We start from the raw sequence: 27632 nt of genomic DNA, 5'->3' as shown, positions 1-27632 counted from the left end.
CACCATAGTCTTCAGTGGCTGCCATGGTCCTCAGTGCCCACCATAGTCTTCAGGGGCTGCCATGGTCTTCAGTGCTCACCATAGTCTTCAGTGGCTGCCATGGTCTTCATTGGCTGCACATTGAGTTCCTTTCTATTTTCCACTTTTGCACCAGCTATGATAACCCCCAAGGCTGCTTTTAAATATTCTAAACTCAAGCTGCCTTAGCTCATTCTAAAAGGAGGACAGGTTCCTTGACATTATTTTAGTTCTACCTATTCTTCTTTCCAGGATCCCCTGCACCCCAACAACCCTCTTGAGCCCTCATCTGCCCCAAAGCCTCTCCTGACCCTTCCAGCTCAAAGGCTACACAGCTGCACAGCCTCTAATCTCTAACACTTCATGTTTGCACCATAATAATATACAGGAAGTTATCAAATTCCCAACTGACTATGTTTCAAGCATTCATTTTTAAAAAATCATTGTTAGTCTTCTTAATATATTTTCTCAGAAAAATTACAATTATTAATTAGATTCACAGGCCAGCTCTCAAAAAATTGATTTAACCCACTAATATAGCTAAAATATCATAAATATGCTATAAAAAGCAGTGGTTCTGCACCAAAAGCACAAGCAACAAAAGAATAGATACACTGGATTTTGTTATGTGCTTTCAAGACCACCACCAAGAAAGTGAAAAAAAAAAAAAAAACCCCACAGAATGGGGAAAAATACTTGCAAATAATATTTCTAATAAAAGACATATCTAGAATACATAATTACCTATTACAATTGAACAATAAAATGTCAGATAACCCAATTTTCTAATGGGCAATGGATTTGAATAGACATTTCTCCAAAGAATATATACAAATGGCTAAAAGCACATGACAAGTTGTTTGTTTGACATCTCTTCCTTTCAAGAGTCAGAAAATGCAAATCAAAACATCATTGAGCTCTATCCACTCTGGTGGCTAAAATGAAAAAGAAAAGTATTGATGTTGGTGAGGATGTGGAGAAACTAGAAACTTTTACATTGCTGGTTGGATTGTAAAATGGCGCAGTCCCTTTGGAAAACAACTTGAGAGTTCCCCAAAATGTTAAATATAAAGTTACCAATTCCACTCTTGGATATGTCAAATAACGCAATTTTCTAATGGGCAATGGATTTCAAACACCCAAGAAAGTTGAAAACATTTTCGTGTGAAAATTTGTACATGAATGTTCATAGCTTCCATCAGCCAAAAAGTGGAAGCAACCCAAATGTCCATCAACTGATGAGTGATGAATGGATAAAGAAAATGTAAGACAGCCACACAATGGAGTATTACTCAGCTATAAAAATAAAGCAAGTATTGATACATGGATGAACCTTAAAAACATTATCCTAAGCAAAAAATGTCAGGCGAAAAGGCTGTATACTGTAGGATTCCATGTATATGAAGTGTTCATAATAGGCAAATGTATAGATACATAAAGTAGACTGGTTGCCGGGAGCTGAGGTTGAGAGAATGGGAATAACTGCTAATGGATCTGAAGTATATTTTTGGAGTGATGGTAATGTTCTAAAATCAGAGGTGATGTTTGTATACTGTGACTACACTAAGGGAACATACCAGTTCACTGAATTAGTGAATTTTATAGCACAATTATATTTCAATAAATCTTTTACAAAACTGGCAGTTCCAATTCTAGTAATCAAAAAGGGGAAAGAGAAATTAATGCATAGTTTTTTAATTTGGCTGCTGGTACTGGAGGAAAAAAGTTCCAATTAGAGAAAAAATATGAATTATTCAGTAGAAATACTAAAGCGGATTTCCAAGGGCTTTGGAAATTGACAGCATAGTTCTTTAACATCCGTAGTTTCCATTCAAAATGTATTTCTTACCCAAGTTATCATAAACCTTAATCTTAACTCTTGGCCATAGTTAAGTTTAATTTGGAGCATGTAAGTGGAAATTAGGAGAGGGAAGAAAAGAATGTTAGAAGGATGACTAATTTTCCCAAAGTGTAGAACAAAAAAAAAGGGATGTTGATAAAGAATATTTATGAGCTATGGAAATGTGAAGGAGGTGTGGACTGGGACATGTGCTCAGAGTCCCTTAACAGGAAAAAAAGAAGACACTGGGAAATAAGCCTCCTGGGACTTCCACTGGCACCAAGTGTCTCTAGAGCTCTCTGTGCTGTCCTTGTAGTAGTGTGGGAGGAGAGAAATTGATTCCCATGCACAAGCTTTCCAGAATCTCAGGGTTCCTAACTCTCTTAGTATTCCACATTTCATACGAGTACATCTCATCTTCCCAACTAAACTGCAGATCTGTAAGGGTGAGATCATGTATTTTATGATAGCTCCTTTAAGCTGCCATAGCTCCCATTCCTCTACATAACGCCATACATGTTCAGCCAGTACTTGTAGTACGATGAATGAATCGGTCAAATGAATGAATAGCAACTCTACCTACAAGGCATGCCAAACAAGCTACCACGAGATTCAAATTTACTCCTTGGCTCTTCGTTCTCCCTGTGGAGCACCATTCACATAGTTACCCTGCAGTCCTGCCAACCTCACCTATTCTATAGCACTTTGAAAGGAGATGTTTGTAACCTCCATAGTCATTGACCTTTCAGTACCCACTTTTTAAAAAATTTTAAATACAGCCTCGAAACCTTCCCATCTTCAAGAAAAGATCCAGCCTGCTAGCTCTGAGTGTGTAACATAAGACCTTAGCTGATGTTTTCCTTGCAGGCATACCAAGAATGCCAGTCACCTCTCCAAACCCTCCCCCAAACTAACATTATCTCCTGAGCCTTGGGTCATGCCTGGGATACAGCAGAGTGAGCAGGCATATGTTTTCACTTCAACAGTAAATCTAACTTGGAATTTTAAGAATCTATTTTTTCACCCTCTAGGAAAAAATACTTGGGATAGCACATGAAGAAGTAGACTGAAATATCAGATTTGCCATCAGGAATACTCATCATCCTACTGTGGTCCTGTGCACACTGACCTCAGATGGACTACAGGAGAAGATTACAATATACAAGGCAGATGGAGCATTGATTTTTCAAGACCATTATTCCTGTGACTGGAGAGGCCTCAAGAGAACCCTTGTTCATCTCCAGCTCATAGAATGTAGCAGCATGGTCCTTGACATTGATGTTTCTCAGGCCCTACGTTTAGTGCCTGAGGAAATCTATAAAGACAAGTGGTCATGTTGTCTCAAATGTTCAGAACAGATACCGTCACCCTGCCTTTGTTAGCTGCTGCAGGGAAGGTGGGTTACAGATGTCTGCTGACCTCACAAGAGTGAAATGATAAACTGCATGTGCTTATGGCTCAGTTTCTAGTCTACTTATTTTTTCAACTACACTTGGGGTGGCCTCATACCTAGGAAGATGTTGCTACTCATGTTAGTAGACACAGCTTAAAGAAGCTCTTATGCTCACTGCTACATCCATTTGTTTGGAGAGACAAATGTTGTCTATGCCTTTTTGAAAAACTTCCATTTGGTACAAAATTTTCACTCCAGTCCCACTCAACCCTTTTCTCAGGGACCACACCTCTTCTTCCCAAGGTCCCTGGGACTTCATCGTTCTTTGTGGTAGTGTGATGATTGGTAGCAGGTAAAATAAATACATAGAAAGACTACTGTCAAAACAGTGTCTTATGATTAGTAAGTACTATGTCCTCTGACTGAGGATCAAATGAGTTAATTTACTTAGAGTGCTTAGAACAGTTCTCGGTAGTTAGTGTTAAGTCTTATGAACTAGGGATGTGCTGCCCTCAGCTAAGCTGCCAATTTCCTCTCTGTCAAAGCAGTCACTGATTGCATGCCTGAAATGAAGGCTGTTCAGAATAAGGATTTTTAGCAATGTGCTCAATAATAAGTGTTTAAGACACAAAACAATTTTAAAAATATCAAATTATAAGGTCTTATAAATTTCTGGATATCTAGTACCCAGCATATGGCCTGATGTAAAATTGGTGCTTAATAAACCTTTGAAGAACAAATAAGTCAATAAGTCAGACATACTCTCAGGTTCAAGAGAAAACTGGATCTATCTATTATCAAATGCTTTACCAGCCTACCCATCTCAAGAAAATGAGTTATTCTCTTCTGTTTTCTTCTCCCACATGAAAGTCATCAGTGTTAGGGATAGAGAAGTCTCCTTTTATAGATGGAGACACTGAAGACCAACTCTTCCTCCACTCTAATCCCACCATTCCAAACTCTTTGCAGTTCCCCAAAGGTATTCTGCAACCTGGTACTTCTGAGCCTTCATAACAATATCCTCTCTTTTTTCAGTGTTCTTTACTGCTGGCTTCCTTTCCCCCGTTCCCACTAAAATAACTAACTCTAGCACATCTTTCCAAACTTCCTCCCTTTCCTCCAGGACTCATGTACTAACCCTCCTTTGGCCATCATGTGGCTATATTTGGATGCCTTTCCTCATTAAGATGCTCCAAATTACCCTGCAAGAGGCATTATGCTTAATACATTGTACCATAAGATTTGGTTTACCCAGTCTTTCGCAGTGGATTGCAAAGTCTTTTGCAAACAGGTGTTCTGCCTAATTTAATTTTATGTATCTAATGCCTGGGATAGTTTGGGCACACAATTGTAGAACCATATCCTTCTCTGACTTATATAGTTTGTAAATCAGTATGACTGGCGTATGCTCACAAGATATGTGTACTTGTAACAAGCTCTCCAGGTGTTTGCAATATCATCTACAGCTTCCAGTCAAGATGAACTAACTAACTAGATTTAATCTCCTGCTTGAAATGACTAAAAAAAAAAAAAAAAAGACAAACTACGTGAGGCAATGATTTTCATGGCATTATACATCAGGTAATGGAGAACTGGTCCCTGAGAGATGAGAATCTAAGTGATCCCTATGTTTGCTCTAGAGTATTGCATGTAAAGAGTTTCTAGGCCATGCTGGAGAGAGGGGAACTCAGACAGAGTTTACCAGCTCCCTGAATAGAGGGAATAGAGCTAGAGGTCCAGGAAGGTCAGCTGAAGTTTGCAAGTCTGATAAAGGATGAAAGAGGGTGGCACACAAAGCTCCAGAGACCTGCAGGTATTTCCCCTCAGGTATTGAGATGAACACCGATCAAAACATGTACATGAAGAAATTACCCAAGGCATGGGAAAGAACCACTTGAAAATATTAAAGGGAACACTCTCCAAAGCTTACACAAGGGCAGGAATACTGCCTATTTTAGCAATAGGTAGAATATACAAAACAATTTTGCCTCAGAAGTGGCAAAAATTAACCCTAGACTAAGCACTCTTCTGGTTCTGTGCAACCTAAAGATTAAGAGCAAAAGCTCAAAGGATTAAACTGTTACCAAGTAGCTAAGCTGTGTTCTAGAACAAACACAAGAATATCTGTAGAATTATCAAAATATCCAACATCCAACAAGGTAACAGTCACAATGTCTAGCTTCCAATAAAAAATTACAAGGCATACAAAAAAGCAGTAAAATGCAATCCATCATGAGAAGAAAAATCAGGAAAGCCAGAATATTATAGATGATAGAATTATTAGACATTAGAACTATTATAACTGTATTTCACATGTTTAATAAGCTAGAAGAAAGACAACATGCAGAGTACACATAGAATTTATAAGTATGACTCAAACCAAACTTCCAGAGATGAAATCTATAACATCTGAGATGAAAAACACGCTGGATGGGATTAACAGCAGATTAGACATCATAGAAGAACAGATAAGTAAACTTAAAGACATAGCAATAGATCCAAAATAAAACAGAGAAAAATAGGATCGAGGAAAAAAGCAATAGTGAATTGTGGAATAACTTCTGATGGCCTAATAGATGTATAATTGAAGTGAAGATTCCAAATTTGATGAAAACTATAAACCCACAGAACCAAGAAATTCTGCAAATGTCAAGCACCAAAACTAGGGACAGGAAGAAAATCACACCCAGGCACACCATAAATTGCTCAAAACCAGTGATAAAGGAAAAAACAATCTTCAAAGCAAGCAGAGAAAAAGGCATGTGCAGAGAAAGGAAAATTAAAATGACAGCACACTTCTGGGGGAGTAACACAAAAGAAACAATAACCTCTGTAAAGTATCAAGAGACCAAAAAAAAAAAAAAACTATAAATGCATAATTCTATACCCAGTTGAAAGATGATTTTTAAATGTAAGGAAAATAAAGACTTTCTGAGATGCACAAAACTTAAAAGAATTCCTTATCAGCAGACCTAAATGATAATAAATATTAAAGAAATTCCTTAGGTAGAAGCCAAATTATTCCAAATAGAAATCTGTATCTGAAAAAGAGCAATAGAAATGATAAAATGTAAATGTAAAGAATTTTTAATTAAAAGATAATGTACTATTTAAAAGAAAAAATAATAATGTGTTATGGGGTTTATAATGTAGATTAAAATGTGTAATAGTAGTACAGAGAGTGAGAGTCAGAAATGGAAGTGCAAATGTACAGTTCCACACTATATGTGAAGTAGTCTGTGGGCCAGGCACAGTGGCTCACGCCTGTAATCTAGCACTTCCAGAGGCCAAAGCAGATGGATCACCTGAGGTCAGGAGTTTGAGACCAGCCTGACCAACCTGGTGAAACGCCATCTCTACTAAAAATTAAAAAATAAATAAAAAATTAAAAAAGAGACTGTGTTAAATTAAAAATGTATACTATAAACCCAAAATCAACCCCTAAAACATAAACACACACACACAAACTCATACAAAATGTAGCTAATAAGCCAACAAAGGAAGTAAAATGGAATCATGAAAAATAATCCATAGGAAGGCAGAAAAGGAGGAAAAAGGGAGCAAAGGACAGGTGAGACAGAAAACAGCAAGTGGCCTGTTAAACTCAACCATATGAACAATCACAGTAAGTGCAAATGATATCAACCTTCCAATTAAATGATAGAGATTATCAAGTTGGATTAAAAAGTCAGACCAACTTTATCAAGTTGGATTAAAAAGTCAGACCAACATCCTACAGAAAAAAAAACAAAAAACTTTAAATACAAAGATATGAACAGGCTTAGGTAAAGGGATGGACACTTAGGGATACCAAGGTGGGTGGACTGCTTGTGTCCAGGAGCACAAGAACAGCCTGGGCAACTTAACAAAACCTCATCTCTACAAAAAACACAAGAAAATTAAGTTGTGGTGGCGTATGCCTATAGTCTCAGCTTCTTTGGAGGCTTAAGAGGGAGGCTTGCTGGAGCCCAGGAGGTCAAGGCTGCAGTGAATCATGTTCACATCACTGCACTCCAGCCTGGTTGGCTGGGTGACAGAGTGAGATCCTGCCAAAAAAACAAAAGTCAAAGGATGGAAAGCTGTACTGTAACACCAGTCAAAGGAAAATGGAGTGGCTGCATTCATATCAATCCAGGTGGATTCAAAGCAAATAATGCTACCAGGTGATAGAGTTTGGATGTTTGTCCCCTCCAAATCTCATGTTGAAATATGATTCCCAATTTTGGAGATGGGCCTAGTGGGAGGTGTTTTGGTCATAGGGGTGCATCCCTCACGAATGGGAGGGATTCCTGAAGTAATGGGTTCACACAAGATCTGTTTGTTAAAAAGTCTGAGATTTTCCCCGTCTCTCCTGTTCCCTCTCTTATTTGACATGCCTACTCCCTCTTCGCCTTCTGCCATTGAGCGTCAGCTTCCTGAGACCCTCACTAGAAGCAGATGCCAGCTCTATGCTTCTTGTACAGTCTGTAGAACTGTGAGTCAAAATAAACCTCTTTTCTTTATAAGTCATCCAGTCTCAGGTATTCCTTTATAGCAATGCAAAATGGACTAATACATCAGGGATAAAGAATGCCATTTAATAATAATAAAGCAGTCAATTCATCAAAGGACAAAACAATCCTAATGTTATGCTTCTAATAATAGCCTAAAAATACATGAAGCAAAAACTGATAGAACTGCGAGGAGCAATATACAAAAACATTTCACAATTATAGGTGGAGATTTCAACATCTCTCAATGATTGATAAAACAAGTAGACAGAAAATCAGTAAACACAGTATAGATTTGAAAACTCAGAGCATTAAAACCAGCAGCAGCAGGCGGGTGCAGTGGCTCACACCTATAATCTCAACACTTTGGGAGGCTGAGGCAGGTGGATCACCTTGGGTCGGGAATTCGAGACCAGACTGACCAACATGGAGAAACCCTATCTCTACTAAAAATACAAAATTAGCAGGGCATGATGATATGGCTGTAATCCCAGTTACTCAGGAGGCTCAGGCAGGAGAATCACTTGAACCCAGGAGGCAGAGGTTGTGGTGAGCCGACATGGCACCCCTGCACTCCAGCCTGGGCAACAAGAGCAAAACTCCATCTCAAAAAATAAAAACAAAAGCAGAAAAATTCTGCTGTTTTTTTTTTTTTTTTCTGCACATGGGACCTTTAAAACATTGAACTATCTTCTGAACCATAAATCTCAATAAATTTAAAAGGAGTCAAGTCATTTAAGGAATGTTTGTTGACCACACTGGAAATAAATTAGAAATCAGTAACAAAGATATCTGGAAAATCCCTCAAATGCTTGGAAACTAAGTAACAGATGTCTAAATTACCCATGGGACAAATAACAAAGCAATAGGGAAATTAGAAGTATTTTGAACTTAAAAATGAAAGTACAGCATACTAGAATTTGTGAGAGGCACTAAGGTAGCACTTAGTACTTCACTTTAGCAAAGGAAACTTTAAGCACCAAATAGCTGCATTGGAAAACTGTCACTAGCTGATGAATTCAGCTTGTACCTTAAACTAGAAAAGGCAAATCCAGAGTAGGCATGAGAAAGGGAATCAAAGAAATAGAAAACAAGCAATAGTGAAAGAAAGTCAACAAACCCCAAAGCTGGTTTGTCGAGCAGATCAATAAAGCCTCTAGCTTCACTGATCAGGAAAAAGGAGAAAATATGAAGATGTTTTCAGAATTCTGAAAAGTAGAATGTGTCATGAGCAGACTAAGAGTAGAAGATACACCAAAGGAAACGCTCAGCCTGAAGGAAAATTGTAGCAGACAGAAACCCAGATCTCTACAATGGAGTAAGAGCATCATATATAATAAATACGCACATAAATAAAAGTATCATTCTTTACATTTAAAAGACAATGGTTTAAAGCAACATAGTAACAGTATATTATGGCATTTACAAAACTCAGAAGTAAAACTTATGACAATAAAAACACAAATGAGTCCAGGCACCATGGCTCACACCTGTAATCCCAGCATTTTGTGAGGCCGAGGCAGGTGGATCACCTGAGGCCACGAGTTCGAGACCAGCCTAGCCAACATGGTGAAACCCCGTCACTATTAAAAATACAAAAATTAGACAGGCATGGTAGTTTTCATGCCTGTACCACCTACTCCCAGCTACTCGGGAGTCTGAGGCAAGAGAATTGCTTGAACCTGGGAAGCAGAAGTTGCAGTGAGCCAAGATTGCACCACTGCACTCCCACCCTGGTGATAGACTGAGACTCCATCTCTAAACAAATAAATAAATACATAAATGATAGGAAAGGATTCTGGGAAGATGGTGGAGTAGGAAACACTAGAAATCTGTCTCCCACCTAGACAACAATAGCTTAGATGGAATCGATCTGAAATAACTATTTTGGAACTCTGAAGTCTACTAAATGTTTGCAACTTCCAGGCAAAAGCTTCAACAGGGAAACTACAGTTAATTTCATCAACTTCAGCTCTTAGCACAGTAGCAGCTACCAATCCTCCAACTCCAGTCCACGGCAAGCAATGGTGCACTTGTTCCTGGAGAAGTTTGCACACAGCTTGTGGTAGGCAGAGTGGAAAAAAAGAACCGTGTTCTTCAATCAGAGATCTGTGCACTGATTGCTGACTCCTGCTCTAATCAAAGGAGTGCAGGTAAAGAGGTGGCAGCCATTGTGCATCAGTCTGATCCATCACACCTCTCCCCATGACTACAAGCCCCTCCCCTTCCAGCTGATGTGACTTCCAGGAAATTTAAAGGGCCTGTGCCCTCTTTTTCTCCCTTTCATTGTTCTCCTTTTCCCCTTTGGGGAACCAGACAATGAGACTAGGATATTTAAAAGCAACTGTATTTGGGGGAGAAATACGAAATTGACCTTGCATGTCCAAAGAGAGACACAGACTCAGAAAAGACCTCAGAAGACTTAAGTTTATACCTCAGGGTGATCCTTGGTACAGAGACAGTGTACAACAGAAACCAAAACTGGCCGGGCGCAGTGGCTCACGCCTATAATCCCAGCACTTTGGGAGGCTGAGACAGGTGGATCACGAGGTCAGGAGTTCAAGACCAGCCTGGCCAAAATGGTGAAACTCCATCTCTACTAAAAATACAAAAATTAGCCAGGTATGGTGGCACATGCCTGTAATCTCAGCTACTCAGGAGAGTGAGGCAGGAAACTGCTTGAACCCAGGAGGCAGAGGTTGCAGTGAGTTGAGATTGTGTCACTGCACTCTAGCCTGAGCGACAGAGCGAGACTCTGTCTCAAAAATAAATAAATGAAAATAAATATAAACCAAACAAACCCAAATCACAAAATAGCAAACCCTAGGGAAGGGGAATAATCTGATTTCCACAGTTACCATATTATTAGAGTAAAATGTCTCATTTTCAACAACAAAAATTCAAGGCATTCAGGAAAACAGGAATATATGACCCAAGGCATACAGGAAAACAGAGAAGTATGACCCAAAGGAAAAAAAATAAAGCAACAGAAACTGTCTCTGAAAAAGATCTGGTGGCAAATCTACTAGAGAAAGGCTTTCAAACAACTGTTTTAAAAAGATTCTCAAAAAAGAATAAAAGAAACGTGGAGAAAGAAAAAATATGTAAATAATGTATGGATAAAATAGAAATATCAATAAAGAGACAAGCAACCTAAAAAGAAAACAAAGACATTTTGAAAGCTGAAAGTACGATTAATGAAATACAAAATTCACTAAATGGCTGGGCGTGGTGGCTGACACCTGTAATCCCAGCACTTTGGGAGGCTGAGGCGGGCGGACACCTGAGGTCAGGAGTTTGAGACCAGCATGGCCAACATGGCAAAACCCCATCTCTACTAAAAATACAAAAATTAGCCAGGTGTAGTGGCATATGCCTGTAATCCCAGCTACTTGGGAGGCTGAGGCAGGAGAATCGCTTGAACCCAGAAGGCAGAGGTTTCAGTGAGCCGAGATCATGCCACTGCACTCCAGCCTGGGCAACAAGAGCGAAACTCCGTCTCAAAAAAAAAAAAAAAAAAAAAAAAAATCAAAGACAGATTTGAGGAAGCAGAAGAATCAGCAGGGGCACCCAACTACTGGGCAGCCCCTGGTGGGAGGGAGCACGTGAGTGAGTGTGGGGTTTGGCTGGCCCCTCCAAGGGCTGACACAGGTGCAAGCTCCATGCAGGCCTCGCGGCCAGATCAGGTGTACTGCCCCAAGGACAATGCAGCAGCACCCAAGCAGGGGTGCCCGACAGCCCCACCAAAAAAGAGGTTTAATTGACTCACAGTTTGGTATGGCTGGAGAAGCCTCAGGAAGCTTATAATCACGGCGTTAGGTAAAACAAACAAATCCTTCTTCACGTGGCAGTGGGAGAAAAATGAGAGCCAAGCAGTAGGGGAAGCCACTTATAAAACCACCAGATCTCGTGAGAACTTACTCACTATCACGAGAATAGCATGGGGGAAACCACTCCCATGATTCAATTACCTCCCACCAGGCCCCTCCCACGACACTTGGGGATTATGGGAACTACAATTCAAGGTGAGATTTCCCAGCAAATACAACCAAACTATATTAATTATCTTTCAAAAATGAGGGGGAAACTGATTCCTGATAAACAAAAGCTGATTGAGTTTGTTAGACTAGATCTACTCTGCAAGAAATGCTAAACAGTCCTGCAGAGTGAAATTAAAGGACCCTATAAAGTAATTAAAGCCATTTGAAAAAATGAATATCTCAATGAAGGTAAATACATAGGCCACTACCAAAGCTACTATTATTGTTATTTTTTTTTGAGACAGAGTCTTGCTCTGTTACCCAGGCTGGAATACAGTGGCACAATCTCAGCCCACTGCAACCTTTGCCACCTGGAGGGGTCAAGCAATTCTCATGCCTCAGCCTCCCAAGTAGCTGGGGTTACAGGTGTGTGCCACCATGCCCAGCTCATTTTCGTATTTGTAGTAGAGATGGGGTTTCACTATGTTGTCCAGGTTGGTCTCAAACAGGTGATCCGCCTGCCTTGGCCTCTCAAAGTGCTAGGATTACAGGCATGAGCCACTATGCCCAGCCCAAAGCTAGTATTATTTTGACAAGGGTTTGTAACGCTTTTTGTTTTCTATATGATTTAAGAGACTAATACTTTATTTTTTTGAGCTGGAGTCTCACTCTATCACCCAGACTGGAGTGTAGTGGCATGATCTCAGCACATTGCAACCTCTACCTCCAGGGCTCACGCTCTTCTCCTGCCTCAGCCTCCCTAGTAGCTGGGATTACCAGCCCTCACCACCACACCTGGCTACCTTTGGTATTTTTATTAGAGATGGGATCTCACCATGTTGGCCAGGCTGGTCTCGAACTCCTGCCCTCAAAGGATCCACCTGCCTGGGCTTCCTAAAGTGCTGGGATTACAGGCGTGAGTCGCCATGCTCGAGCAAGAGATTAATAATATATTAAAAAAAAAATCTAAAAGCTAGTATTGTTGTAACTTTGTTTTGTTACTCCACATTTTTTTTTTTTTTTTTTTTTTTTGAGACGGAATCTTGCTCTTGTCACTCAGGCTGGAGCACAATGGCACAATCTTGGCTGACTGCAACCTCCGCCTCCTGGGTTCAAGCAATTCTCCTGCTTCAGCCTCCCGAGTAGGTGGGATTACAGGAGCATATCACCACACCCAGCTAATTTTTGTATTTTTAGTAGAGACAGGATTTCACCATGTTGGCCAGGCTGATCTCGAACTCCTGACCTCAGGTGATCTGCCCACCTCAGCCTCCCAAAGTGCTGGGATTACACGCGTGAGCCACCATGTCTGGCCTCCACATTGTTTTCTACATAATTTAAAAGAGTAATGTGTTTAAAATATTTATGTTTTGGGGTACATGGATAAAGGTGTAACTTTGTGACAACCAAATGGGGTGGGGATGGAGCTATAAATAAGCAGAGTTTTTGGCCCGGTGTGGTAGTTCACACCTGTAATCCCAGCACTTTGGGAGGCTGAGGTGGGCAGACTGCCTGAGCCCAGGAGTTCAAGACCAGTATGGACAACATGGTAAAACCTCATCTCTAGAAACTACAAAAAATTAGCTGGATGTGGTGGCATGTGCCTGTAGTCCCAGCTATTCAGGACACTGAGGTGGGAGTGGGAGGATCACCTGAGCCTGGGAGGTGGAGGTTACAGTGAGCTAAAATTGCATCGCTGCACTCCAGCCTGGATGACATAGCAAAACTCTGTCTCCCCCACCCCCATCAACTTTATTTAATATGTTTTATATGGTACAGGAGTCTTCTTATTAAAATGAAAACCCAAAGAAACTGGTGTTAGTGTGTTTTGTAGTAGGTTAGATGAAGAGTAGACAGTTGTGGAGAAATACGATAGGACATAAAGGGTATGATCTTATGATAAATGGGGGAAACTTCGCAAGATCTAAGTTTAGACTCTTCTTTGTGATCCTTTATCTTTAGAGATAAGACTGTTTCTTTCCTCCAGGATTAGAGAGGGCACCTCTCAAGCAAGGGACCTGCTTAAGGAGATCAGAAAACTTATCTCAGGTTTTGTAACCTGCTTCAGGTGAGAATGATGAGAGAATCCTGCTTCTGTGATTTTTCTCAAATTCTTTCAACTTAAAATAGTATTCCAAGGTGTCATATTTTAGGTACTATGTTCTGAGCCCCAAAAGAGAAGACGCAAATTACCAATGTCAGAAACAAAACTGGACAGTAAAAGGATAAGAAAAAATATATATATGTGTGTGTGTGTATATATAAGAATATATATTTTTTGAGACGAAGTCTTGCTCTGTTGCCCAGGCTGGAGTGCACTGGCACAATCTCGGCTCACTGTAACCTCTGCCTCCCAGGTTCAAGCGATCCCCCCAGCTTAGCCTCCAGAGCAGCTGGAATTACAGGCACATGCCGCCACATCCAGCTAATTTTTGTATTTTTAGTAGAGACAGGGTTTCACCATATTGGCCAGGCTGGTCTTGAACTCCTGATCTCGTGATCCACCTGCCTTGGTCTCCCAAAGTGCTGGGATTACAGGCGTGGACCACCACGCCCAGCCAGAAACATATTTTATGTCAGTAAATCAACAACTTGGATGAAATGGACAAATTCTTTGAAAGACAAAAGTAACTAAAACTGACAAGAGAAAATATGAATAACCTAGATTAGAGAAACTGAGGTATTAAAATGTTGCTGTTACACATGTAACTGCAGTTAAAAATCATAGCACTGCATACTCGAGGACCCTAACCCTGTCCTTCCCATGGAATCCCCAAGAAAGTACTTTAATTACTGGACAAAACATGAGATGTTCGAGGCTGTTCAGTTGAGTAATAGTGGGAGAGCTTTGGTAGGATGATCATTAAGCCCAAAGACTTCAAGATATCACTTTTGTTTGCCATGCAGCTTGTGATGGAAGATGGGTGTCGAGCTGTCTCCTTTTTGACAGTTATTTTCTTTGGAAAGAAAAGCAAAGGCCTAGGGGAAAGGAAGCATGGAATAGGATACCATATAGGCGTTTGGGCTCCAGTGGATTCTGCCTTGTAATACAATTCATTGCCTCAAATGCATTATGTATTTCTCTAGAACAGGTAGTGGAATCGACTGAGTCAACTGGCTTGTGAGCAGAGATTGAGCCACTTCCACTCCAGCCTCAGTGACAAAGCAGGACTTCAAAAAAAAAAAAAAAAAAAAGGTCAACTGGCTCATTAGTCAAGGTTCTGAAAACTCTACATTAGAGACTAATGCCGATGAACACTGAGAGATAAACGAGTCCAGACATGCCTTGAAAATTAATTACAACGGAATAAACATTAGAATCTAGACCTCAATGCGTCCTTTTCCCTCTACCAAGAGACAACCCGTTTCTAATCAAAATTTTACAGTGGAGCTTTTCATACTCAAACTTGGCATTTCCTGTCAAGCCTGGTCATTAATCAGTTTATTATTCTTTTTATTCTAGAGGTAGGGGTTTCTCTGTTAACCAGGCTAGTCTCAAACTCCTGACCTCAAAAGATCTTCCTGCCTCAGCTTCCCAAGTAGCCTGAGATTACAGGCTCCAGCTACCACAGCTGGCATTCATTAGATTAAGTGAGTGTGTGGGTGGAAGGAGAGGCGGCACAGTGCCTGGTACACAGTAAATGCAGGCCAGAATGTTAATAAAATTATCCTTCATTTTAGCTTCTGCACTGGTGAAGATTGGTTTTGTATGTTGACTAAATATGAATTTGCAAATGCAAGTCTCAGGCAGATTTTCTGTGGGAGGGAGGGGGGACTGTGCAGATTACATAATTATATAAATGGATGGAACTAGAGATCTGAGGACAGTAATTTGTCATTTGCATTAAATGTATAGAAACAATCCAACCATATACAAGGCAAAGAATTAAAATGAAAATTACTTAATGATTTCCTTAATTGAAAACCTATCTGGGGAAAGGAGAGCCCAAAACAGTTTGCAGTGTTTTCCCCATTCTTGAGACTGCCTTTACATCAGGCAAACCTGTCTTCTGCCTTTTTTTCCTTTCATTTAACTGGGAATAGCACAACTTTCGTAGCTTTTGTTTTCCTTCCAGGAGAAAGAATGGGAGGAGTCAGCAAAGACCAAGGTAAGTTCACTTGAGAGCATTGGCTAAGGAAAGACATTATTTTAAAACTTGATTTCCCTTTAATTGATATTTGAGCTTAAATATTGCAAAATAAAAAAGCAGCTTTCTTCCCTTGCTATCAAATTAGTGAACTTAGTATCAAGCTGAGACCTGTTGTTTCACTGATTTTTACCAGGTCCTACCCTCATAAAAAAAGAATCATCACATCATACTGGGCTCTTCACCAGGAAAGCAATGTGCCATTTTATAAGCTAATTTAAGATCTTGGAAAAGAGGGAAGTGCTCAGAGGCCATACTAGAACTCCTTCCAGTTTACTGAAAACAAAAGCAGTTCCGAAGTACAGGCTATTTCTTACTCTCTGTTCCCAATTACAAATGCTGCCAGCATTGAACTAAGCAATAGCCCTTCGCAAATCTCTCTTGCAGAGACTGATTGACTGAGTTTGAGACAGGATCTCAACTCTGTCACCCAAGGCTGCAGTGTAGTGGCAGAATCACCAGTCTTCCTGCAGCCTCAACCTCACCGGCTTAAGTGATCCTCCCAGCTCAGTCTTCCAAGCAGCTGGGACTATAGGTGTGCTAGCTGAGTATTATTTAAAATGCAAACGATAAAGGTGGATTTTGTTGTGTCTGAAACAGTCTCATATCATAGCAAAGCACAACCAGCTATGGTCTTAATTTCTTGCTGAAAAGAAAGGACAGAGACTTTTATTTTTCCACTGTTTTATTATAAAAATCAACATTTTATTTGTTACAATTCAGCTTATTGTAATAATCAAAAAAGGGGTTTTATACAAGGTATTTTTATACAGTTTATAATTAAAGCACTTATTTTACAAAAGGAGGGAAGTGAGTAAGTGGACAAGGGCTGACCAAATGTTGGCCATTATAATATAAATACATCCTTGCAAAGCACCATCGTACCAAAGTCGATGAACAAGAAACACCAGTTGACTTTAAGACAATGACAAAGATTAAAGCTTAAGGGAAAAAAAATAAAGGATAAACATCTGAAAGCAGCACCAGATCCTTCACTTGCAAATAAGGCTAGTCCAGTTTAATCTTCTTGGTATCCTCTCTACTTTTTAACATTTTTCCTTACTAACCCATATACTTAATTTCATGTAATACCGGATTTAATTAGACTTTAAAACTTTTCCCTTTAATAACCATATTTAGGCATTAGATATATAGTATATCGATATCTGTCTCTATCCCCTATCCTGTTTATATTTGATTAAAAACAAAAGAACCAAAATGGGCAGTTAAGCAAAAGCGTGTTGTCTGTAATTCTGTGGTGTTGGTTTTGGGCAAACCCTAAGTGATGGGAAATCTAACAGTTTGTTAGATCTGTACTCTGCTTCTAAGTATAAGAAACCATTTAGTCTGTAATTCTATCTGTAAAGTCATGAAGATTTTTTTCAGCAATAAACTCAACAATTTAAGAATGCTTTATAAAAAAGAAAAACAGCAAAATTTACCTCAGTTGAAGGAGGGTGAGGGTAGAGTCCGTAACTGATTAATGCAGGACTCCACCTTCCACTCCACTCAGGTACATACAGGCTTAGTTTAATAAGATGTAGATGAAGTCAGCCTTAGAGTGTGAATTCACAATACTTATAATTTAAATTTTTTAAAAGTTATAAATGTATAATTTTATAGTTGAGGTCCAAAGTCTTCTACCGTAAAATGTTGAGAATTTCAAAAGTGAGATTGTGAGACTGTTATAAAATGGTGCCATCCCAAAAGTAAGAAGTGGTACATGTACTGTGAGTACTTTCTAAAATCATCTTCCTCTGGGCTCATTTGAGGTTTGAGATAAGAAGTATCAAATAAAATTAAATTACTTGAGCTTAAGACTTCTGATAATGTTTTAAACCACATTTGGCTATAAGCTTCTTTAGGACTCAGTCCACACAGTGTATAGTCTCATCTGTAGATGCCCAAATACTTGTCCACTAACTGATACTGGTAAACACACTCATATCCATACTCCAGATGAACTATGGTTGCCATATGTAGACTTGAGCACCACACATTTATTAGGAGTGTGACATATTTTAAATGTGGAAAGCCCAAGATTTTTGTTTCTGAATCTTGTTAGATTGTAATGGTAACCAATATCTAATTCCTATGGTATGCAAATCAATTAAGTGGGATAAACCTTCCCCTACAAGAAATAAAACAATTCAAAATAGGACATTTCTAAGAATCTAAACTAGGCAGCAGCAGCCCGTTCACTACATAGAAGCAGGCTTGATTAAACCATGCTTCTTCAGTCTCTATTATGGCTACTGGTATCAAGTGACATAAATAAACACATTTCATTAACACAGTAGGTAAGCCACAGCTATTAACTCTACTGGAAGTATTCTTCATTAATAGGGCTTTATAGCAAAACAAAAAGATGATCCTCCAAAACTGACTGCTACCTAATACAGATGGTGGCTATTTTTATACCTTCAATAATGAATGAGTTTCCTTCATATAAAGTACTGACTTTAGGGTTTTTGGTGTTTTTTTGTTTTTGTTTTTGTTTTTTTCTTTTTGAGACAGAGTTTCCCTCTTCTTGCCCAGGCTGGAGTACAACCTCCGCCTCCCGGGTTCAAGCGATTCTCCTGCCTCAGCCTCCCGAGTAGCTGGGATTATAGGTATGTGCCACCACACCTGGCTAATTTTTTGTATTTTTAGTACAGACAGGGTTTCTCCATGTTGGTCAGGCTAGCCTCGAACTCCCAACCTCAGGTGATCTGACTGACTTGGCCTCCCAAAGTGTTGTGATTACAGGCGTAAGCCTCCACACCTGGCCTGACTTTAGGGTATTTTAAATGATAAAGAAATACAACCCTCAAAATCATCTTAAAATTGTACTGCTCAAAGTCCCTTCCCCTAATTATTGGTCTATAATAGATAAAAATGTACTTTAAAGTCTTCATTCCTAAATATCTATCTCTGTAGATTAGCTGTCCTCAAACTTATTAAACAATCAGAGATTTCTTGGTGGTATATCATAAGGCATTTTTATATTAAAATTAAAGTAACGACATAATCTCCGCTAAACAGACATCTTGTGATATGCTGTAAGAGTGGCAGCAAGTGCCAAAGGCATAATATAATTTTATGTAAGAAAAATTATTAGTGAGAAAATTCTATCCACCAACTCTTATTTTTTTCCTGTGAATGTGCCATTATATGACTTAAGTAACAAAATTCCTTAAATCACTATTCAGAAGACTGGGACTCTGCTGGAGTCAAGTCTAGGCCTTAGTAATAAAAGACCACTTCAGTGCAGAACAGCTTACTGTGGTGCACAGAAAGTATGTTACGTTCAAGTTTATTTCTCGGATAATTTTAAACACATCAGTTAGTGCAAATATTTTACGACACATGTTCAAAATAAATACTTTTGCATATAAGGAATCTAATGAAACATTATTCATTTTCCCCCTTGGACAATGAATTTAATATGCCAAATTTTAAAATCCCTTTTTCTTTTCCCCCCCAACTTGTGGTCTCATGTATTTCCTCTCAACTTTTCCAATACAGCTCTTGTTTAATAATCAATATACGCCGGGCGCGGTGGCTCAAGCCTGTAATCCCAGCACTTTGGGAGGCCGAGGCAGGTGGATCACGAGGTCAAGAGATCGAGACCATCCTGGTCAACATGGTGAAACCCCGTCTCTACTAAAAATACAAAAAAATTAGCTGGGCATGGTGGCACATGCCTGTAATCCCAGCTACTCAGGAGGCTGAGGCAGGAGAATTGTCTGAACCCGGGAGGTGGAGGTTGCAGTGAGCCGAGATTGCGCCATTGCACTCCAGCCTGGGTAACAAGAGCAAAAACTCCGTCTCAAAAAAAATAAAAAAAATAAAAAATCAATATACGGTTTACTTAAGCTTAACTGTCCATTTAACCTAACGGTCAATACATCTTTCCAAATTTGACAATTCTCTCACTAAAAAGTACTCCCAGAAATATTAAGAATTCATCTCATCTACCCCAGAAAGAGAATACTGAGATTAAGCTGAACTGCCTTCAAATAACTTTAAACAAATTGGCACACAAATTAGTATTTTGCAAGAAGAGGCCATTGCCATCGCAGTACAAGCACCTGGACTGAGATAAACAAGGCATATTCTTCTTAGTTTATGATAGTGCAAGTTCCCACATGGGAAGCCCACCAGATAAAAATGCACATTTAAAAATGTAAACATATAGAATTCTCAGATTCTAATCAACACCCAGTTATTGCTAACCTTTCCATCTTCATTTAAGCATCAAGTGCCCCTGTGTATCACAGAATGCAAGTTCAATGTCCTTTTCATCTGAGACTGTGGGCACTTAGTTCCAGCAACAGGAAGTGTTAACGCTCATCTGACTGAAAAGTAGGACACTGATAATATGCAAAATCAAGTGCACCTGATTCTTAGAAACTGTACCTGACAATTAGCATTATTCTAAAATCACAATTTTCTCTTTAAAAACTTTACTTGGGTATTTTTTAATTGCATGAAAAGTTACTTCGCCCTTGCCAAAATTCTGAATCCTTTCTTCCACTGTTTTCTCTTGGGCCCTGAAACACAGAGGCCTTAGCAAAACAGAATTAAAAGAGAAAAAAAATTCAATAATTAACTAACCAACACCTCTTAAGGTAAAAACACATTAGCTTTAAAACATTCCATTTTAGCAGAGAAATGCTAGACATGTATAAAAAGCAGGAAACTAACTTCTAGCAAGATGGCAGAGCAAGCACTAGAATCATTCCACAGGTCAGCCCTGATAGCTGAAGAATTAGCAGCCCCAGTTACCATACATGACAGTAGGTCAGGCAGATCACGAAAGAGGCTGCCATTATTCCTTCCACCCAATTTCTGACAGCTGAGAAGTTAATAGTTGGCCTTCTCATTTAATCCCCATTGTTAAATTTGTTAAATTACCTTAATCCATAATGGGTAAGAGAGAATGCACGTAAAAATATGAAGTGATTACAAGAATAACTTGTGGATAATTTGAAAACAGCCTAACATTCACAGTGGGTAACGGAAAGATGTTGAACCCAAGTCACACATTAGAAGAGGTATGTATGTAGACATCATTCTGAGAAAAACCGGCCTAAAGAACATGAAAACGTCACAAACTGTTAATATAGGGAAAATCCTAATAAGAAAAAATTCTTTTTAAGTAGATTGTCTCTAACCAGAACATAATTAAATGTTTTACTCAGAAAAATATATATAAAAATGATTTCATACTGTGATATATGCTGAAAGTAGTGCAAGGATATATGATTAATTTACAACAAAAACATAATGGTTAAATTTTTAATTCTTAAACATTGTCTATATGTGTTGTAAAAAGACATTTTAATGAGCATTAAAACAATCTTGGAAGAAGAGCAACAGTATCTTGATCAGTATGCAAAAACAGCAGTCAAATTAAAGAGCTAAGCTTACTGGGGAATGGAGCTAGTAGAAATATTAAAATCAAACTTTAATTTAGAAAATTCCATTTAGTCAATGCCTCAGCTTAAAAGCTTAAATAAATCATGGTATCTTGGCAAAATGACCTACCAAGTTGCTGGGGGAGGCAGCAAGGTAAAAATACCAAGAGAAAAAATTCATTTTTGACAGAAGTATGAATTCTAAAGGTAGGGACAGAAGACTTGCACACACACAGCTTCATAGCATCTTATCAGAGGGCTGATCCTCCTACAACAGCAACACCCAGAATGGATTTTTATAAATATCTACTTTCCTCACTAATATTGATGGATTCCTAGAGAAATTCCAAGAAATACTAACCTTGTCCAAGGTTAGTATTAATTCCTTTTTTTTTTCTTTCGTGATTTCTTACTTGTTGGCCCTCAAATGTTAGTTAACTGATGAACGCTATTTGGCTACTACCAAGTATCTATGGTTTGCTGCTCTGAGATGGACTTAATAGTTTTTCTCTCTCTCTCTCTCTTTTTTTTTTTTGGTATCAGCAAAGCCCAGACATTCCTGGTCAGTGATGCCTATATTATTCCTGTTTCCTTTGTACTCAGTTGCTTCACTGGGTTTAAGGCATGCTTTGTGTATTTAGTTTGCAAAAATAAAACTTTTAGTACAAATTTATTTTTTTTATACAAACTTTTATGGCACAAGCAGCAAATCCGCTGTTTTAAGAAAATATATAAATATCCTTTTCTTCTGTACAAATATCTCCAGTATTCCCTACCCCATTTTATAATTTTAACTGTACATGGTCTGCCTCATCCTTCTTTAAAAGCTCCCTCCCCCCCTCCAGATCTCAACCAAATGTATATTTACATTTTTACGTTGGAGGCAGTCAGAGGAGGAGGGCCCCTCCTCAGGAGGAGTCTGTACAGGGAGAGGGTGGCGGTGGGTAGAGGTGATGAGAATAGCTCCTCTCTGTATATGGAGAAGGCGGGCAGCTTTCATAGTTCTCCTCTGCCGACAAGTATTGGCTTCGAGGTGTGGGAGGTGGGGGCACAGGTTCTGAATCATAGTTCAAATCACTGGTATAGCCCTTGGCTGTTGCCACTGAGGTCATTCTCCGGCTAGGACCATAGTCACTGTCACAAACATCTGTGCTGCAGGGTGTGGTAGGGGGTGCAAAGTGCCGGTAACTATATGGCCTGTAGCTGGTACAGGGAGAAAATAAAGAAAAGCAGAGTTGGTTTTACAGAAAAATGATTTTCACTCTCAGAACAGACGTATTAGATGTAAACTTCACCTTGAAAACAATAAGCTACTGCAATTTAAATTTACACAGACCAAGAGCCAATTTTCAGTGGCAGATTGGTGGGGGAAGATACCACGGACTTTCTTATTTGCAAATAAGAAAGTGGCAAGTGAAAATGACCACGATGGGAATGTAGGGGTGAATTCAGTCTAGCCTCTGGATGTGCTCTTATATCTTCAAGTTAAACTGCATCACAGAATAAAAAAAATTACTATTCAAATTTGTTCTGCAGTTTCATAGCCTATGGAGGAATGGGTTTTTACATATTTTACACTACTAAAACATGTCAGCATTTCCTCAACATTCTTTAACTGCTCCAGAATTAACCTGATGAATAACTTAATGACATCTGAAGACTTCATTTCTTTCTTCTGTACAATTTCTATACAATCCAAGCTGGGTTTTGGTAGCCAGCCTAAGGGGCGTAACTACTCCATTACTGTATTCTTGGCAAAGGGAAACTGCTGTGGTTGGGAGAAACAGTTTTCATTCCCTGTGTATAGATAAGTACCTGTCAGAAGAGCAGCTTTCAACATCAAAATGATAAAATTTAAATACCCATTAAGGGCCAGTGATTTTTCTAATGTATACATCAGAGGCCTTAATTTATTTCTTACACTTGTTAATCTTTTTAAGTAATTTACAGTTGTTAGGTTTGTAGCATTGCTAACAAAAGAAAAAGTCATTGGAAAGAGAGGAACACACTAGTGACAATAAGAGCTGACCTAAAGTTCTGGCTTTTCTGGTCATTCCTACTTCTATTTGTAACTTCTTATACCTGTTTATTCTAAATATGGTAAAGCTGATCTTAAATTTATCCCAAAGATTTTTTTCATAAGCTTTCTCATCAAAGTGACTAAAAGAGAAGGGGCAAAAGCAAGTTAAAAACTGATACAACGATTCATAAAATACCTAGTGATATAGAGCACCACAAGGTAATATATCCTAGGATCTCAGGATACAAACCATTTGATATCACTAGGGCTTGCTTCAAAAGAAATGGGTGCCATGATTGTTCACAGACAATTACAGATTGAACTCCTTGTTCTACCCTGCCTCCCCTTATTACTACTACATTTCATTAGTCTTTAAAAAAGGAAGAAAGAAACCAGCCTGGGCAGCATAGCAAGACCCCATCTCTATAAAAAAAAAAATTTAAAATTAGCCAGGCGTGGTGAAACACAGACCCAGCTAGTTGGGTGGCTGAAGCAGGAGGACTGCTGGAGCCCAGGAGGTGGAGACTGCAGTAAGCTATGATTGTGCATCTGCATTCCAGCCTAGGTGACAAAGCAAGACTGTCTCAAAAAAAAAAAAAAAAGAAGAAGAAGAAGAAGAAGAAGAAGAAAGAAGAAGAAGAAAGAAGAAGAAGAAGAAGAAGAAGAAGAAGAAAGAAGAAAGAAGAAAGAAGAAAGAAGAAAGAAGAAAGAAGAAAGAAGAAGAAGAAGAAGAAGAAGAAGAAGAAGAAGAAGAAGAAGAAGAAGAAAAAGAGGAGGAGGAAGAGGAAGAAATAAAAATAAAAAGGCTGCAAGACTGCCAGAGACCAAAAGTTACACGACACACTGAGCGGGTTCTCAAAGACGTTTACTACCAATACTGATTATATGATGTCACAGTTTGTTTTTTGGTCTTAACTTTTTGTCTAATTGGGTGTCAATCCTTGGTGAAATTTCTAAGGTCAACGTTTAAAAGTCCAAATACTTCTATTTTAATGAAAAGAAAAGAAAAAAAAGAAAAACTGAATTAATAAAATTCTTTCATGTCACAGTTTAGACAAAAATATCAACAAATGATGAAAAGTTTGACAGAGGAAACAGAAACTGGGCTTATATAGAAAACAGTTAAACAAAAATAGTTTTTAATGCAATGATGTTTATTGTGATGAGTGCTTTATTCAATCTGAATTAAAGACATTAATTTTTAAAAATAAAATTTTGTATCTTTTCTCATTTCTCAATTTTTAGGGTCCTGCTTTTTCTGTTTTGACTTCCTAGAAGAAACCTGGGGCAGTGAAAGCAACATTACAACAAATCATTCAAACTATCTGTTCACAGCCAAAACTATTTCAAAGTCTTATCTAAACTGAAATGAGAATTCAGAGTGAAATACTGTAAGTAGTTTCTACTTTATTTCTATACATGGGTGAGGTCCTGTAAGGCCAATCTGACCGAAATGCTAGGAAAGATAATAGGAGATTATCTAGAGAAGATAGAAGACAGAAAAGATTATCTAGACTGGACACTTCAGTGTTTAGAAAGAAACTCTCAAGCTACTTATGGTCTGTTGGCCCTTCAAGGAACACAGAAGTGGAAGCTGACACAACAGTACTTGACCGGCTCAACACACTTTATAGACTCATAAATTAGCAAAACGGAATAATTTCCCCCTTTTTGGCTTATAAATACACTTATTTCCATCTTTATTCCAAGCAACTATATGAGAAATCTTTCACTCCAGATTGCAATAACATATGTAAGCAATGGCTGAACTTACATTTCTCTCAACTTTTCTAAAATTCTGTGTTCTTACTATGTTACTGTCTTAAACTCTAAATTCTATGAACCAATCTTATCCCAATATTTCATTCTTAGAATATCTAACTATTTTAAACCAGTCACTTTGGTGGGCAACTCCTCCTTGGAATACTGTCAAAGCCTGCGGCTATATTTTATTATTCTAAAAGCCAGCATTTGTGACTCTCTTTAAAAAAAATGTATTGGCCAGGCATGGTGGCTCATGCCTGTAATTCCAGCACTTTGGGAGGCCAACGAGGGTATCACCTGAGATGAAGAGTTTGAGATCAGCCTGGCCAACATGGTGAAACCCCACCTCTACTAAAAATGCAAAAATTAACTGGGCATGGTAGTACGTGCCTGTAATCCCAGTTACTTGGGAGGATGTGGCAGAGAATTGCTTGAACCTGGGTGGCAGTGGTTGTAATGAGCTGAGATAGTGCCATTACACTCCAGCCTGGGCAACAAGAGCGAAACTCCATCTCAAAAAAATATGTGTATCGCCCTGAAGGGAAAGGATTTGTGGTAGAGGCAATGTCAGTACTACCAAGACAAGATGCCTAGTCTCACTCTAGTGACCATCGTCTACTCACTTGGGGCTACATCAAGTCCACAACTAAAATACTTTCTAATAAATACTGCAACTTATTTTAGAGGAGGATGTGTATTACCTGTATGACCTATGAGTAGAAGGACTGTTTGAAGAATATCCAAATTCCATAGTGTAATGTGATCGTTCTGTAGCTGGGGATGGTGGAGGGTTCAAAATCTAAAAGAAAAAATAATTAAAATATTAAAATAACAACAGTCCACTCCAGATAGAAACTATTAGACTTTCTTTCAACTTTTCTGCCTTCATCTCTATTAGTGTTCCTTTACAATCCACTATTAGCACAATTTGTCTTTTCCAAAGAACTGACCTCAAACAGTACTTTAAGATTGTGGCTTCCCCATTCCCTAAGACTTCATCATGGCTAAAAAGTGCAAAGTGACAAAAAAGAAAATCTGTAACCTACAAATCATTGGTTTATGGTCAGCTCAGCTAGGTTCTGGTTTTTTAAAATTGTAAGTATTTAGAGAAAAATAATTTAGGAGAAATTCCAGGTGTGCTTCCTCTTTTGGGAGGTCATAAAATGAAGGCCCTAATCCCTCAAGAGGTACCATTCAGCAGTTCTACTTTTCCTTGAAATGTGAAATTAATACCCAACGCTTTTAAATATTCTAGTTATTACACAGTAAACTTATAAGAAAAATTTAAAAGCATGGTGGGGGGGGATGAAATTCTTCTTTGAGCCTTTTATGCCTAAATTTTAGATTCAAAAACTACTTTTACATTACCATCACTGATCACCCACATTTAAATGAGTTAAAATATCTAAGATCCTATGTATGTTGCATTCGAAGGAAAACAGACTACTTACTGCGGGGAAGTAAGTGCCTTTGGTGCTTGAAGAACTGCTTGATGATGCTCCTGTAACATGAGCTCTATCATAGGGGGGTCCACTGCTACCCCCCATGATACTGAGGGAGCTTATCATTGATTTACCTCGAGACATTCCTAAAATAAAAGGAGGATAAAAACTGAAGATGAATAAGATGTATAAAAATGTATGAAGCAATTTTATTCAACAGTAGGAATACAAATATCAACAGTCAAGTAGTCTGATTTTAGAATAACGTACACTCTCTTTTCCTAATAATTGAAAACATTTAATGGAGAAAGGAAATCAACATTCTCTAGCTAGCCTAGAACAAGACCAAGAATAGATTCCACCTTCTCCCTTTCCTGGTAGAAGCAGGGCTATTTAAAATAAGGGGTTTTCAGGCCGGGCATGGTGGCTCAAGCCTGTAATCCCAGCACTTTGGGAGGCCGAGGCGAGTGGATCACGAGGTCGAGAGATCGAGACCATCCTGGTCAACATGGTGAAACCCCGTCTCTACTAAAAATACAAAAATTAGCTGGGCATGGTGGCGCGTGCCTGTAATCCCAGCTACTCAGGAGGCTGAGGCGGGAGAATTGCCTGAGCCCAGGAGGCGGAGGTTGCGGTGAGCCGAGATCGCGCCATTGCACTCCAGCCTGGGTAACAAGAGTGAAACTCCGTCTCAAAAAAAAATAAAATAAAATAAAATAAAATAAGGGGTTTTCAACCCCTTGGAGGATTTGAAAGAATTGTAAAGGGCGGAGGTTGTGAAGCAGGGTATATTAAATAACTGACATGCTCAAAAGAAAACAAAAGAAAAAAAAACCACTTTTTAGAGCACAAACAACATACGAAAGAGTATTTCTTCATCTAATGAATATAAATATTGCTACTATCAAAACTACCAATGCTAAAGAAGAAATTCTAATTTTTCTAAGTAGCTTCCCAAATTCTACTAACTGAAAACAGGTATGGCAACAAAGAAACGTTACCATTAACAGTTTAAAAACCAGGTTTATCTACTTAGGAGTTACACCCATAGTAAGTTCCTATTTTTAGAGGGCTTTTGCAAGGCACCTCTTTCTCCATATTCATTAAAAGAAAGGCTTCTTTTAACTAAGAGCAC

At 38.8% G+C, this 27632-nt stretch overlaps 2 protein-coding genes across 6 annotated transcripts in view; one reads left to right on the top strand and one right to left on the bottom strand.

Moving 5' to 3' along the window:
- The window catches only part of BCL2L14 (BCL2 like 14), a 31830-nt gene extending 24860 nt beyond the window's left edge, over positions 1 to 6970 (top strand). For both annotated transcript variants that reach the window (XM_074403274.1, XM_074403275.1), the window contains exon 6: positions 2890 to 6970. In XM_074403274.1, the coding sequence (XP_074259375.1) occupies positions 2890 to 2928 (39 nt within the window). In that variant the 3' untranslated portion in view covers positions 2929 to 6970. The remainder of the gene's footprint in view (positions 1 to 2889) is intronic.
- An 11367-nt stretch (positions 6971 to 18337) lies between these two features.
- LRP6 (LDL receptor related protein 6) overlaps positions 18338 to 27632 on the bottom strand; it is a 157429-nt gene continuing 148134 nt past the window's right edge. For 3 of the 4 annotated variants that reach the window (XM_003934520.4, XM_074403273.1, XM_010345099.3), the window contains 3 exons: positions 26507 to 26643; positions 25757 to 25854; positions 18338 to 22474 (listed from right to left, as the gene is read on the bottom strand). In XM_003934520.4, the coding sequence (XP_003934569.1) occupies positions 22180 to 22474; positions 25757 to 25854; positions 26507 to 26643 (530 nt within the window). In that variant the 3' untranslated portion in view covers positions 18338 to 22179. The remainder of the gene's footprint in view (positions 22475 to 25756; positions 25855 to 26506; positions 26644 to 27632) is intronic. The other variant, XR_012518596.1, reaches the window with a different exon arrangement.

Source organism: Saimiri boliviensis, chromosome 7 (assembly GCF_048565385.1).
Source record: "Saimiri boliviensis isolate mSaiBol1 chromosome 7, mSaiBol1.pri, whole genome shotgun sequence".
NCBI lineage: Eukaryota > Metazoa > Chordata > Mammalia > Primates > Cebidae > Saimiri > Saimiri boliviensis.
The sequence above is the reverse complement of the archived record's forward strand: the minus strand, read 5'-3'. Positions and strand labels throughout refer to the sequence as shown.